Genomic DNA, 15,910 nt, shown 5'->3' with positions numbered 1-15,910 from the left:
GCGGGTGTGCGAGGACGGAGTGCTGTCGGGGGGAAGCTCCGTAGTCACTGTTGAAGGGGCAGCAGGATCCCCCCTTACGCCCCTAACAGCGCTGCGGGGCCAGCGCGGTCGGGAGGCGGGAGCCTCCGCCTCACCGAGGAGAGGCGCGCCCCACCCGCGAGCCGTCTCCTTCCCAGACTCTCCGCGCGGCGCGGCTCCTGCCCGGAGGACGGGCGTTGCGGCTGCTCTGGCAGGCCTAAGCAGAGGCGCTGCGGGGCACGGTCTGGAGTAGGCGTCCCCAGAGCCGCCGGAGTTTGGGCGCGACTAAGAGCCACCGGGGTGGGGAGGGGGATGCCGCTCTGCGCGGCAGTGTTAGCCGGTGCTGGTGTTAGCCGGTGCACGAGCTGTGCCAGCCTTTCCGGAGCCGTAGGTACCGAAAATCCTTGCTGCTTTAGCCACGCCGGCCCGGGTAGCGCCAGTGTGGGTACGTGAGCCCTACTTGCTCTCTGTAGGGAGGGCCCTGCGGTCCGTAGTCTGGACGGGAGGAACTGCCCCGCACACTTCCCTCCTCACTGGGCTTTTCTGAGAAATTTAGGCACTTAAAAAGGCAGATAAACACCGAGGTATCTCTCCCCCCCCCCTTTCGATTTAAATGGGAGTTGGGCACCAAGGCACTTCTGAAAATTGTTGCCCAGCTGCATCTTCAGGTCCCTGAAAACCTGGCCATTGAACAAATAGCCTGCAAGGGATTACAAATATGAAAATATCAATGTAACTGGTTACATGGCAATACAAACACTTCTGTCTTGTCACATAGCGGAGCAGTTTCACTATAGCTGCACATTTTGATGTTAATTAAGTGAACCCTTCGTTACTTTTTTGGCCTGTTTTTGGAGGCAGTTTATGCAGTCCATACCATACATATAGGGTGTGAAAGCAAACCATTTTGCCAATGGCACATCATAATGAAATACTATACCTGATGCTAAACCAGGTAAGATTTATTGCCACTTTTCTATGGAGATGTGTCTGGAAGTTTTAGGTCACTTAAACCATGAAAATATTCATATCAGCATCTTTACGTACAATGTTCGTACCATAACACTATTAAGTGTAGGCCTGAGTTCTACAAGTAATGTTATTGTATAAATTACTTCATAATTGCAGTTTTGTTTTAAATTGGTGCTTAACTGTGTTTTGAGAATGCATTTTTAAAAAAATGTTTTATCTTTTAAAAGAAGTTTATTCGTCATGATGAATAGACTTCTTTAAATGGCAACATTAACTTTCAGTGGTGATTAAAAGAAAAGGAGTACTTGTGGCACCTTAGAGACTAACCAATTTATTTGAGCATAAGCTTTCGTGAGCTACAGCTCACTTCATCGGATGCATACTGTGGTTAAGTTTAGTAGAAACATCGAGGCAGCGTGCTTATTGGTCACATTGAGACATAGTGCTAGATACAGATACAGGGACTGGGTGCAGTGAGGCTGCTCATTCCTTTCAAGGGTTGCTAAAGTGGGGAATGAGCAATTCAACTTCCCTCTTACATTCCCACCAAATCTAGTCTCCTCTGCCCATGCCCAGAAGTGATGTATCACCTTTCTTGTACCAAAAGCCTTGACTGCTTCCTTGACACAAACAAAAACCCTAGATATCTCAGATGCTTTCCTAAGTGCCAAATGTTCCTTTCGCAGCTGCCCAAACCTCTGGCTTTCCCCTGACATCTACAGTGCAGTTACTCATTGTTATACATGTTGGCATTTTTAAATTTGAGGAAAGCTGAATATAAATAAATATATTAAGCACATACTAGGGTGATTGGATTGGACTTTGGGTAGGGAGGGGAGAATGTTGTGGAGGGTCCCTGATGCATACTTTAGGGCAAAGGTACAGCATAGGAAAACGGAAGGTAGATCTTCTAGTTAACATTTGGCAAACACCTTTGGACAGAACATTTGAAAAATATCAAATGTAACTGTTATTTACATCTACTACACTATACCAGAAACATAGTTGTATATCATTATGTGCATTTATTTGAATTGAGAAGACATTTAATACTTTGTTCAGAAAGAATGAAAGATCACACAATGGTATCTTAAAACCATTCACTGTGTAACCCTTTCCAGTCTTCCCCACAATTAAAGCATGTATCTTATCTTTGTAGTTGTGATAAAACAATTTACATGAATTTGAATATTTTTTTTATCATCACTGATCCCTCTATGGTGGCAACCAATTTATTAATCAGATTGTTAGAATTAAGTCTTTGTGTAAAATGCAATTTCTAATAGTTAATTAACATGTTAAAATACAATTAGCAACTGCACCATCTAGCCAGTACAAACACCACCGTAACTCATAACTTAGGGATACATCTTGTAAAAAGTTGCATTGGGTTTTAGTAACTTATGCAAGTCCATTCACTTTACTGTGAGCCGTAATACTTAAAAAAATCAAAAATCAGTGTTTTGAAAAATTTCTTACTGTTTTGATGAAATATTCACATTGGTGAGAAACCTGGAGGAGATAATGTCTTTTCACACAATACCCCTAAGTATGTGCCTCCTAATGTCCCATACATTTTCTTATGGTACTGTTGAATAACTATCATACACAACACAACCTGAATTTTTTTGCAACCCTTTTCATTTGGCTATTTAATTAGCAATTATGCAAATTAAATATCTTTAATAATGAAAACATTAATTTGTTTATTGCTGTTGTTTACCAGGAAGGCTATTGCACTATAAAGGAAAATGTCTTTTTTTTCAAAAATATTACTGCAACCGGAAGTTGAAGAATACCTTGGGAACGTGTTTAGAAATAAGGAGGTATGTGATAAAGGTAACTCAGCCAGTCAGCCTGTGTAAACAGATTTGCCTTTCACTGGTTGAATGTTGAACTGTGCAGCCATTACATTCTTCTAACTTTATTTTTTTATGAAATTACTGATACACTTTTATTGTGAGAGGCATTTATCTTTAGTATTTAGAGTTAGAGAGATCTTTTCAGCAAAGGGCTCTGATCCTGTAATGAGCTCCATGCAGAGTATCATTGACTTCAGTGGTCCTGTGTGGATTCAGGAGTCTGACTGTACACTGCTCATTGAAGAATTGGGGCCTAGGATTGTTAATTCCATCTGGAAGTTATAAGGGCTAGTCTAATGTGTGATTTCTAAAAGTATGAATATAGGTATAATACGAAAATTTGTTTTTAAACTTTTTGGGACTTTTAATAAACTGAATATACTGTTAATAAATGTTTGTTTAATAAGTTCCAAGAAAACTCATCTTGGGGTATCACAATCTAGTCTTCTTTAAAGTCTTCCAAGAACAATTATCACTACCACCATCCCCCCATCAAAAAGAAAAAAAAGCCCACCACCTCCCACAGATTAGACAAACTACCTGAATTTCTATTGTAAAAAACAAAACAAAACATTTTTTTTCAAGCCGTCTTCATCCATCACACAAACTCATCACAACTTTGAGTCGCAGTCTGCTTTTTTTGTCTCTGTATACCTGTTGCTTTGTACAGCAAGCTAGGAATGCCACTTAATAGAGCAATATCGAATCAATTAAGATTAATTCTAATGCCTGTTCCAATATCAGTTTGTTTAGAATACTCTTGCTCAATAAATAGACTGGTCTTTTCAGCAGCCAGACTCTGATCTCAAGTGTGCGTATGTGATTCTCACTGAAGTCAGTGGGAGCTGCATATGCGTCTGAGGGTCTATTACATGACATACACAAAATAATGGTTGATTTAAACTTTTTGACTACAACAAGCACTACTGCCTGAAGCTGTTTATTACTAATATATATCTTTTTTTCTTTTAGCTCATAAGTGCTTTAGGCACACTGGAAGCAGAGAGGAAATATGAATCTCTATTAAATTGTCTATCTCATCCTCCAGCTTTCACAACTGTTAGAGTTAACACTCATTTGGCTTCAGTGAAACAAGTGAAAAATCTGCTGTTTGAAGAGATCCACAAGGTTTGTGCAGTTTTGTGTCCTGGTTATCACTAAAGATAGCTACAAGATTTCTGGTTTTCTAGCTGATTGCAAGAGCCTTTTTTCAAATAATGGAAACACTTCCTAAACTTGATGAGTATGCCTACTTTCAGTTTGGTGCCGGGATGAAAATCCTATTAGCACTTTCAGAGTCAAATGGAAACATAGGTAGAGTCTGTGAGTTAAGTCCAATACTAATCGATATCTGATACATTAAAGGAAGTTAAAAATACTCATAGTGCCCTAAACCAAATGTGCTTTCATCAACAGGAGAAAAGACATGTTTGGGTTTTTTTTTTTTTGCAAAGTTCTAAAGAACTTGAGTTTTATTGTAGATAAGGTCTAATAAAAAATACCAGCGATTGAGTCAGAGAATTTCTGTCTTTGCATTTTCGAAAAGTGCACATTCCTTCAGAAATTTAAAATCTATAAATAAGGACCATATAATACTCATGGATTATTTGTATTATAATAGCACCTGTAGACCCTAATTAGGATTTTGGCTTGGCCCCTTTGTGCTAAATGCTTTACAAACGTAGAAGGAAGGCACTGCAATCTAGACAAGACAACAGAAATAGAAACTAGTAGTCTGAGAAGATATATGCAACAAGTATAGAGCTTGCTTTTAATAAAAGGTGACAGAAAAATGAACTGATGTTGCAATGTCTTATTTAAGAAGTCTGTGAAATTGAAAGAAACAGAGTATCCAAATAACTTGAGCGATTCCTGCCTGATGGTGTAACACAATGCTTTGACGTTTAGTTAATTTTTTGATTTTTTTTTGTTCTATTTATTTTATGACTGTCTTTATCTGACAGAGATAATTAATTGTAAGCCAGAAAGTCCGAAAGTAAATTGTTTAGAAATCCTACCATATCTCTTCAGTCTTTCTGAGGCGATCCGGTTCTTCTATAAATAAATTATTGATGTTGGTGGGTTTACAGACAACAACTGTGTGACGGGGCCAAGACATTTCTGTAATGTGAAAGCAGTTGGCGCTACTCTAACTATTTGCTAGGAGGGTAATGAGTTATGCTTGTTTTATCATACAACTTGTTCTAGGAATCTGGAACTGGTATTTTTGTCAAATTTTTTGCTTTGTAAGGGGAAATGCTTTGCTAAAAACACAGATACAGAGAAATGAATCTTGTCAATGACTCCTAGTGTGGTCTTGGCATTTCTGAATGTACTTATTTATCTCTGTGTTTTAGCTTGAGTATTTATAATATACAGCATTTCCTAATGTCGGATTTCCCAGCTTCTCATCAATTAAAGAGATTCTACCATTCATAGATATAAAGTGTGAACTGAAAAATAATTAATTCCAAGTACAATAAAGTACTTTTTAAAGCATTGTTGTTTGTTAATGTTCTTTTATTTTTAAAAAAATTCAACAGCAGTTTAAAGGTCTTAGTGTTCCAGTTCTTCGGCATCCAGAACTCCAGGACATCTTACTTATTCCTGTCATTGGACCCAGGTTTGTAATTTTCAGACTTCAACAACTAATTTGTGTTACTGAGTTTCACGACAGGTTTTACATTAACCCATTTTTGATAACTTAGACACTGTTAAAAAGTTGCAAGTGTTTTTTAAGCCAAAATATGCAGTACTTGTCCTAGATAACATAAATTTTTGATCTTTCAAACTCCCTCAGAATTTTGTTATATTTTAAAAGACCATAATCTTTTCTTTCTCCATTTATGATAATGGACTTCATATTAGTTTTCCATACAGCAATTGCCGTGTGGCAGAGTATGTTAGGAGGAGGTAGATTATCTCTGCTGAAGGACTAGGGACTTTGGCAGGACTTCAAAGTATAGGGTCTTGCAGTAGTGCACAATATTCCTCCGTTAGAACATTTGCATTTACAAGACTCACATGAGTGTATTTAGGGAAGGTAGCATAAATGATAACGTTAAACAGGAATTCCAGGGTCACATTTATTCCCCTATGCTGATGTCCTACAGTATTCATACTTAAGCTGGGTTTTTTTCTGTTTTTCATTTTAGACAACTTTAGTGTTCCCTCATTGTTTCCACTCTTGGAAGTTTTTTCATTGCTTAATTTAACTTCACACTTAGAAGGATAATCTAAATGATCTTTCTTACAACGAGGCTTCAAAATTACACACAATTGTCAATTTTGAGTTTACCAAGACTCTGTCAAGTGGGCTTTTAAATTATAGGGATCATAAACAATACTAGTGTGTACAAACTGTACATTGTATTATGGTATTTGCTGTCTCTCTTTTACAGTGTTGGACAGTACTTTATTATTTGTCCTGCACTGATCTTAAATCCTCCTTTGATGTACCAATCTCTAAATAATCCACTATTTGTACTTGTCCTTGACAAGTCTGAGCCATTACTTTCCTTATCACCAACCTGGATACAGTAGCTACCAGCAAAATTCCCTGCATCGTGTTCAAATGTTTGTTGTAATAAAGATTTATGGCAGTTATTAAATTTAAAAGATCACTTTTTGACCATCCTGGTTGAACACTAAGTTGTTACTGGCAGAGAAAGTGGAGAAGAATGATTTTCACATCTGTTAACAACTTGATTTTGTATATTCGTATCAGATTTTTGGCAGCAGCAGTTTTGGGGCTGAATATGCATTTTTCCAAGGACTGCCACTTGGTTTTATTCTTTACTTTTAACAGGACTGAACTGCATCTTGTAAGTTTGATATACAGTAGGTGCATATTTATCCATCACCCTTTCTCAAACAGCATGTATGAACTGACTTTTTTTTCTAAAATAGACTGTCAGCAGGTTTTTGTAATGAAATTACACTTCGTATCCTCAGGAAGGATCTACAAAAGCAATCATCTGAAGTCATTGTTGGAGCCCAGTGTGGGAATTCAGTGCTACGAGGAGCGCATGTCTTTGTTCCAGGAATCATATCTGCTTCAAAATGTAAGGGTTCTCTAATATATTCCAGTAGGATTTAGGGGGGGAAACAACCATCCATTCCAGTTGACATCTAGTATCTATTTTACTTTGTTTTTGTTTGTAAAACTTTCATGATTTTTCTTGTGCAATACTTATAACAAAATGGTGCATGCTACCTCTCCTCTTCTGTGCTGCTTTCAGTTCTCTCTCCTTTTTAGAGACTTCAATTTCTTAACAGCAGGATTGTCTGTCATTGATATTTTTACATTCTTCTTCTTTTGACTTGAAAAAGAGGGTTTTTTTAACAAAGATCAGATGTTTTCAAGTGAGACATAACCTGACCAAACTGAAAAGTTATGTCATTTTGGTGTATACTGGAGAGATTAATTTTGTAGATTTTTCTAATAAGCTTCAGTAGTTGCTATTAAAGTCAGTATTTACCCTTAATACTGCCTAAGAAAAGCACGTTCAATTTAGTAACTTCCCAATCTAACCAAGGGGAAATATGGGGCACATGATTGATACCTCTGTGTAGTTAGTGGCCACTAAAGTAGGAGCTGTTAGCTTTTGAAAAAATGGCAAACAAAGACACATTGACTTCATGATATCTTAGGAACATAAGAAAGTAGATGTAAAGGAGAACTGAAGTTTTTGGTTTTTGTTTCGCTTTCCCTTGACATTGAAATTGGCATGTTTGATGTTATAATGGTCTAGTGTGACAGATTGACAATATCCTGAATGTACCTTATTGAATTGAATTGAATTAAATCTTATTGAATTTGGGTTAATACCTTTGTGGTAGATTATATTAAAAATGCAAATGTTTATGTACTATTGTGAAATTGTATGGAATTTCTATAGCAGGAAAACAAAATTAATACAATTTCTGGAAGGTATGAGAAAATTCAAAGGTCTTTTTGGAACAATATCTGTGATGCGGATATTCTAGGAAGTTCCTTGAAGTGAGGGGAATGCAGGTTTTCCCCTCTGAAGCCAACACATTGAAGATAAGATCTGGGGAGAGAGACCTATTGTATACTAATTACCTGCTTCTGGAATCTCCAGATCAAAGACCCCTGCTCTATATAAAAGGGTGGATTAAATTTCGCATGAGTGTACTTGTTCTGAGGTGAATCTGTGATGAACTTGTAACCACAAGGAAACACTTAGGGTGGGGTGATGAAAAACTGCTCTTGACGGAGCCCATTTTAGAGTTGCAATGAAATCTGGTAAGCTTATTAGCATCTGTGTTTTTAATATGTTTTCTCTGTAATGCTTTTTACCTTAAGAATAAAGTAGGCTTCCTTAGAAAGAAACAGGTGGTAACTTTCATCTATACCAATCATTCCGTTATCAGAAAAATCAAGCAGATTTAGGCAGATTGTCTTTGCTGGGAGTAACACAGTGAAGGCAGGGAACTGTTCAGCCTGGACATACCCTGGTCAGAAGTGGGTGACATGCGGGTCTCCACACCAGAGCGGCCACAGCTCGGGTGTTGGAAGCCTGAGAGTGGATGCCCTTGCTGGACCACTGCGGGGAATACAGGTGCAGTTGCCCTGAACTGAGATCTTAGTATTGACTTCTGTTATTTCTTGGTGAGAAAAATCTTTCTCATATCTAATTTATGGAGGTTCTGAAGTTATCATGCGAACCCTTGTGTCTCTCTCTCCCAGTGCCAGTGAGCCAGAAGATAATCTTCTACATATGCTATTGAACAGTGCTTAGTCTTCAGCTACATATTGAAACAATTTGTGCTATTTATTTTTTTAAAGATTAAACTAACTTTTATAATATAATTGTAGATGATTCACTTTGTTGTTATCATGGTAGTGACTATGGCTGTGTTAACCACAAGTCTTTCTTTTTCCATCTAGATCAGCGTTTCTCAAACTGGGGTCCTTGAGGATACTACAGGGGATCCGCGGGCCCTGCTGATCAACTCCTCCCCATCCTTCCCTCAGTGTCTCCCCCTCCTTCCCAGCGCCTCCTGCACGTTGGGAAACAGCTGTTCAGCGGCGTGCAGGAGGCGCTGGGAAGGAGGGGGAGGAGCGGAGATGGGGGATGCTCGGGGGAGGGGGCGGAAAGAGGCAGGGAAGAGGAGGGGTGGGGTGGGAAGAGGTGGGGAGGGGCCTTGGGGGAAGGGGTGGAGTGGGGGCAGGGCCTGGGGGGGCCTTTGGGGTCTGCAAAATTTTTTTAAATCAAAATGGGAGTCCTTGGGTTGCTAAAGTTTGAGAACCGCTGATCTAGTAAATTTTGGCCCTGAATAAAAAAAGCACTTATGCATGTGCTAAAATTCAGTCCTCTTCAGAAAAGTACTTAACTTTAAGTTAACTCGTGGTTAACTTTAAGCATGTGCTTAAGTCCCATTGACTTAATATGTATGCTTTCCTGAATCTAGGCATTTATGAGAAAACGAGTAAGTTGCTGCAACAGTTGTTGAAACTGCTTTTATTTTGTACAGTTCTACTCATAAATATGCAAAATACTTACTGGGTGAGCTAGTGATTTATCATCATTGCTGTACATTAGCACACAGCATCAAATAAAAGGGAAACATACTTCAACAGGACTTTAAAAAGATTTTAGAAGAATTACAGATAGGAAAATGAAGTGGAGAGTATGCTGCCAGCTTGAGGTGAGGTACAATAAAGCCCTGTATCTAGAAATTGCACTCAGCACAGATGGTATAACAAGACATGAATGGTAGTGCATAAGTGGGCCACTTAATCATTGATCAAGTTATACAGATAAGGAGAAAGAAAAGGAGTACTTGTGGCACCTTAGAGACTAACCAATTTATTTGAGCATAAGCTTTTGTGAGCTACAGCTCACTTCGTCAAGCTGTAGCTCACGAAAGCTTATGCTCAGATTAATTTGGTAGTTTCTAAGGTGCCACAAGTACTCCTTTTCTTTTTGCGAATACAGGCTAACACGGCTGCTACTCTGAAACAGATAAGGAGGAATCAGTGATTGAAGATCTTTAAGCTTAGTTTGACAAATTTAAATTTAAGCTTTAGGATAGTCAATGTAGCTGCCTGAATGGGTGAGAAAACACGAATATTGCAAGTTATAACTAAAAATTTAACATACTGCTGCTGCGTTCTAAAGAGACCGACAACAAGGGAAAAAATCTTTTGGCTTTACAAGTGAGGATGGACAAATAATTTGATGGGAGGTAAAGTTAAATGTCTGCAAATTTCACAAATACTAGGTAGATGGTAGCAACATGGAGGGTCAGTGTTTTGGGTATTGTAGACATCCCAAGAAGAAAATTATCTAGTGTAGAAGCTATTTCTGGCTACAAGAATTGATCACAAATATAATACAGTTTTTAAAAGTTCTAAAAGCATGTCTCCATAATAAAATGATTCTTTCCTTCGGGCACATTTAATCTAGCCCCTTGGTCATAGGAAAGAGATCTCTGAAACACAACCCACAAGCCACGTTCATTCCCAGTTCAAAAGCTGAGTCCTGCCTCTGTAGTTTTCCTCTAGTACAGCCAGCCAGGCCCTTCAATAAAAAGATCCTAGAAAAGCATCTGGGGAGAAATCTCTAAGGGTAGTTTGAATAATAGTTGCTCTCAGAATGAAGCTTTTACAAGTAGAGGCAGAGATCAGTAAGTCCACATGTAGACCATGCTTTCTTACTGCTTTACTCCAAACAGGCTTAACAAAATCTCCTGTACCAGACACCAAAGTGTTCTTCAAGCTCTTCTAGGCACCAGTGCAGCAAGATACTTGAAGACAGTGGGACTACTTGTCTTCTGATGATCAGGCACATGCTTAAGTACTTTGCTCAACTAAATGCTTTACACAGAGGTGGCTTCTCTGTCATATTTTGTTTGCAGAAAATAATTAGGCAATGAGAAGACTGCCAGGTGACTTTGTGGACTGGCTAACGGTGGAGATACTCAAAGCTTGTCTTGACCTGAAATCAATATTGCTATGATGCAAGGGGTTGAAGTACATGGCCCATCAGAAGTTCCAGATGAGTTGGGCACTGTTCTTTTGCCAGATTTAAATTTTTAAAAAATATCTTTCTTTCCCTAGTTATGAAAGCTGGAGATGTGGTCTCTGTATACTCTGATATTGAAGGGAAGTGTAAAAGAGGCGCCAAAGAATTTCTGGGAACCAAACTTTTCATTGGAAATGGGATTTCAGAATTGAGTCGCAGTGAAATCTTCAGTTCAAGTGGCTCACTGAAGTAAGTCCATAGTAACTGCAATGAGGATTAAGAAGCTGCACTTATTTTCTTTTTTGAGGGAAAAAAGCTAGGAATTTAGAAATATTCTGTAATACACATAAAGTCAGATTGTGGCTTTGAACGAGACATTACATTGGAGGCATGTGAGAAGGGACACTGAGGCAGTGGGAGCTTTGGGAAAAATTCTGGCTGACTAAAATTTTCTTCTGCACTTCTCAGGAGTGCACATTACAACAGCTGCTCTATGACCCCTTGAAAGGGTGCAGCATGTACTTCCTCCACCTGATGAAGAAGAGAGAGAGCATGTTGGGACACTGACTCACCACCCTTGTAAAGAAGGCTGTAACCTAGATTCCAAGGGGGCAGGTGACAAAAGACTTCAGGTTAGGTATAAAAGAAGGTGACCTTAACAGAGGGCTGAAAGTTAGGAGGGAAGTGGGGAATGGAAAATTACAATACATAGGAGTAACAAGAGGGAAAACTGTGGGGGAGTGTGCACATCTTAGATGACTGTACACAAATGCAAGAACTTTTGGAAATAAACAGGAAGAACTGGAAGTCTTAATGCACAAGCAAAAGAGACTTGGTTTGATAAATCTCGTGACTGGAATATTGCAGGGGGGACGGGGGACGGAGGGTATAGCTTGTTCAGGAAAGACAGGCGGGGGGAAAGGTTGCATTGTACCCGTCAAGAATGTACCCACTTGTTCTGAGGTCCAAAGGAGGTTAGGGGCAGGCCAGTGGAAGGCTTCTAAGTGAAGATAAAAGAGGGGAAAAACAGCCCAACAAATCAGAGGGAGGAGGTGAATGAGGTATTTCTAGAACAAACAACAGAAAGATCCAAAAAAGAAGATCTGGTATTAATGAGGACTTTTACAAAATAATATGGTAAAACTCAATGTCCAGTAAGTTCTTGGAATGTGTTGGGGACAACTTGTTTTAGATGGTGGGTAAGTAAGCAGGAGCACAGTCACTTTAGACTTGATTTTGACCAACAGGCAATATTAGTTGTGAAGGTGGAAGGCAACTTAGGTGAAAGTGATCATGATGTGATAGGCTTCCTGATTTCTAAGGAAAGGAACTGAGTGAGACCAGCAGAATAAGGACAATGAATTTTAAAAAAGCAGACTTTGGCAAACTCAGAGAACTAGTAGATAAGATCCCATGCAAAACAAATCTAAGGCAAAACAGTTGAGGAGAGCGGGCAGTTTCTTAAAGACACAATATTAAAGGAACAACAGCAAACTATCCTGATGAAAAGGAAATATAGGAAGAGAAGAGGTTCATATGGCTGCATCAGCTCTTTAATGACTTGAAAATCAAAAAGGAATCCTACAAAAAGTGGAAATGGCAAATTGCTAAGAGGGAATATGAAATAATAGCATAAACATGCAGGGACAAAAATCATAAAAGCTAAGTCACAAAATGAGTTACACCTAACAAGGGACTTAAAAGGCAATAAAGAGAGGTTCTATAAATATATTGAGAAAGATGAAGGAACAAGAGAAAGATGAAGGAAAGAGTAGGTCCTCTATTTAGCAGCGAAGGAGAGCTAATAATGAACAGCTTCAAGAAGGTTGAGGTGTTTAGTGTCTATTTTGCTTGTTTTCTCTAAAATAATTAATTGTGACCAGATGCTTAACACAATATTAACAGCCAGGGAGACGGAACAAACTCTAGAATAAGGAAAGGATAGGTTAAAGAATATTTAGATAAGTTAGATGTATTCAAGTTGGCAGGTCTTGATGAAATTCACCCAGTAGTAGCTGAAGTAATCTCAGAACAATTAGTGATCATCTTTGAGAATTGTTGGAGGGGCGATGTTTCAGAGGACAAGAGAAAGGTACTGTTTGCCTGCTTTGGAACAAAGATGACTTGGGGCATTATAGACTAGTCGGTATAACTTTGGTACTTGGAAAGATACTAGAACACAATATTAATCAATTTGTAAGCACCTAGAGGATAATAGAGTTATAAGTAATAACCAATTTGGATTTGTCAGGAACAAATCTTGGCAGCCAATCTAATTTCCCTTTTTGAGAGGGTTAGATGCCTAGTGGATGGGAGAAGTAGTAGACGTGATATATCTTGATTTTAGTAAGGCTTTTGACACTGTCCTACATGACATTCTCATAAGCAAACTAGAGAAGTGTGGTCTAGATGAAATTACTATAAAGTGGTTGGAAAAACTGTACTCAAAGAGTAGTTATCAATGGCTCATCAAACTGAAAGTACATATCTAGTGGGGTCCCACAGGAGTCAGTCCTTGGCCTACTAGTGGTACTATTCAGTATTTTCATTAATGACTTGGAGTGGAGAGTATTATAAAATTTGCAGCTGGGATGGGTTGATAACACTTTGGATAACAGGATTAGAATTCAAAACGATCAGGACAGATTGGAGAATTGGTCTGAAAATCAATAAGAGGAAATTCAGTAAAAAATTGCAAAGTACTACACTTCAGAAGCAAAAAATCAAATGAATAACTACAAAATGGGGAATAGCTAGTTAGGTGGTAGTATTGCTGAAAAGGATATCTGAGGGTTATAGTAGATCAGAAATTGAATATGAGCCAACAATGTGATGCAGTTGCAAAAAAAAAGCTAATATAATTCTGGGGTGTATTAACAGGAGTGTCATATCTAAGAAACAGAAGTTAATTGTTCTTCTCTATATGGCCCTGGTAAGGCCTCAACTGGAGTATTGTGTCCAGTATGAACAAACTGGAAAGAATCCAGAAAAGAGCAACAAAAATGATCAAATGGGTTAGAAAACCTGACCTATGAGGAAAGCTTAAAAAAAACTGGGTATGTTTAGTCCTGAGAGAATACAACTGAGGAGGGAACTGATAAGTCTTCACATATGTTAAGGGGTTCTATAAAGAAGATTGTGATTAAATGTTCTCTGTGTCCACTGAAGTTAGGACAAGAAGTATGGCTTAATCTGCAGCAAGGGAGATTTAGGTTAGATATTAGGGAAAAGTTTCTAACTGTAAAGATAGGTAAGTACTGGAATAGAATCCTAAGGGAGATTGTGAAATTCCCATCATTGCTGTTTTTTTAAGAACAGGTTAGACCAGCGGTTCTCAAACTTTAGCAACCCGAAGACCCCGATTTTGATTTAAAATTTTTCGTGGACCCCCAGGATCCTTGCTCAGCCTCAGGTCGCACCCCATATCTTCCTGCCCCTGCTCCACCCTGCCCCTCCTCTTCCCACCCTCTCCCCTAAGCACATCCCTTCCCCGCTCCTCTCCCTTCCTCCCTCCCAGTGCTTCCTGGACCCCGCTGAACAGCTCTTCCCTGGTATGAAGGAGGCACTAGAAGAGAGGGGGAGGAGTTGTTCAGAGGGGCCAGTGGCCCTGGACGTGATTCCGCCCCCTCCCATGAGTGAGCCCCATCCCCGCTCCTCCCCTTCTCTCCCAGCGTCTCCTGCACGCCACTGAACAGCTGTTTCCCGGTGTGCCGGGGTACTGGAAGGGAGGGGTAGGAGTTGAGTTGATCCGTGGACCCACGGACCCCCTGGAGTACTCTCATGGACCCCCAGGGGTCCGCGGACCCGAGTTTGAGAAACGCTGGATTACACAAACACTTCTCTAAGTATACAGTACTTAGTTCTGCCTCAGTGCAGGGGATTCTACTAAATGACCTCTCAAGATCTCTTCCAGCCTTACATTGGGTCAGCCCTGCCGTGGCCCTTCCCACCCACTCTGCTTTTTGGGAAGGTAATGCTTCTGGTTTGCCAGTGAGATTGTGCCCTCCCCTCAAAAGAGGCATGGAAAGCTCCTTGTGTCCTCTCTTCCACTTGCACATCTGTGGAGGGCTAAGATAGCCACCATCCTGGTTCTAAATCATGCTATGTTTATGCTTTTATAGCAGCTAGCCCAAAGGAGCCTTGATGCTGAGCAGGGTTTGTAGGTGCTACCATAGTATAAATATTTATTAATGCTCCAGTTCTCAGTTTACAGTTGCAGGATGGGTTGTAGATACTGGTTTAGTGAATTCTGAAGACATTATTGGTCAGGAAACAAGTGGGTTTATTTTAACTAGCATTTGACATTGTCACATTGAGTTTTGCCAAGTTAATAAGCAGGATGCAGCTTTGATAAACTGTCCTACTGCAACCACTAAGTTTGCTTTAGTTTGGCCAGAAATGCAGTCTCACCCTTTCCACCACCTTCCAACACAGATGTTTTCAATTTTAAAGGAGCTGTATTTTAGGTTGACTATCTTTAATGAAATCTGTTTATAACACTATTTGCCAAATTATTTGTTATCTTCAAGCATGCTTGGCGTCTTTGTTTTTGCTGTCAAAGAAAGTGATTTGGGTTTTTTCCCTCCAGCATAGAATTAATATGTAAAGTGTGTCCAGTATTGCAGAACAGCTCTTTTTCATATAGTTACATCAAACATATGTGCCTGATTTAAAACACAATCTACAAAAAACTTTGGTGTGAAACCTACCTCAGATGACAATATGGCAAAATTGAATATAGGACACTAAAGCTTGAGTCTGTCATATTTGCTTTTCTGTCTCAATTCTTCTTTGTCTGCATGCTGCACTTAGGAAAATAGATTCATTCTTGCTGACTGCAGTTATTTAACAGTTGTGTTTTCAGGTTCATTTGTGCCATTTCTCTTTTTTTGTTGCGATTACTTAGTAATATTTTTATCTCTACTTAATGAAACGTAAAACTGTAGAGCCTATGTTAACTTTACACATTTTGTTTTTCCATGCAAATCAATGTTGATGGCTTTAATATATAGGATATTATGATTCTCCAGTACTGTAGATAAACTAGCAAAATACAAGCTATAT

General features: G+C 39.2%; 1 protein-coding gene across 9 annotated transcripts in view; it reads left to right on the top strand.

Annotated features, from left to right (window-relative positions):
* Nucleotides 1-15,910, top strand: part of NSUN6 (NOP2/Sun RNA methyltransferase 6) — a 52,484-nt gene that overhangs the window by 857 nt on the left and 35,717 nt on the right. For 5 of the 9 annotated variants that reach the window (XM_084620868.1, XM_084620866.1, XM_084620865.1 and 2 more), the window contains exons 2-6: nt 2,717-2,816; nt 3,825-3,980; nt 5,396-5,475; nt 6,807-6,916; nt 10,942-11,095. In XM_084620868.1, the coding sequence (XP_084476994.1) occupies nt 2,742-2,816; nt 3,825-3,980; nt 5,396-5,475; nt 6,807-6,916; nt 10,942-11,095 (575 nt within the window). In that variant the 5' untranslated portion in view covers nt 2,717-2,741. Of the gene's footprint in view, nt 1; nt 974-2,716; nt 2,830-3,824; nt 3,981-5,395; nt 5,476-6,806; nt 6,917-10,941; nt 11,096-15,910 lie in introns of those variants that run through there. The other 4 variants (XM_084620870.1, XM_084620863.1, XM_084620867.1 and 1 more) reach the window with 4 other exon arrangements.

Source organism: Lepidochelys olivacea (assembly GCF_965140295.1).
Source record: "Lepidochelys olivacea isolate rLepOli2 genome assembly, chromosome: 2".
NCBI classification, from domain to species: Eukaryota; Metazoa; Chordata; order Testudines; family Cheloniidae; genus Lepidochelys; species Lepidochelys olivacea.
Note: the sequence above shows the minus strand (reverse complement) of the source record. Positions and strands in the feature narration are given on the sequence as shown.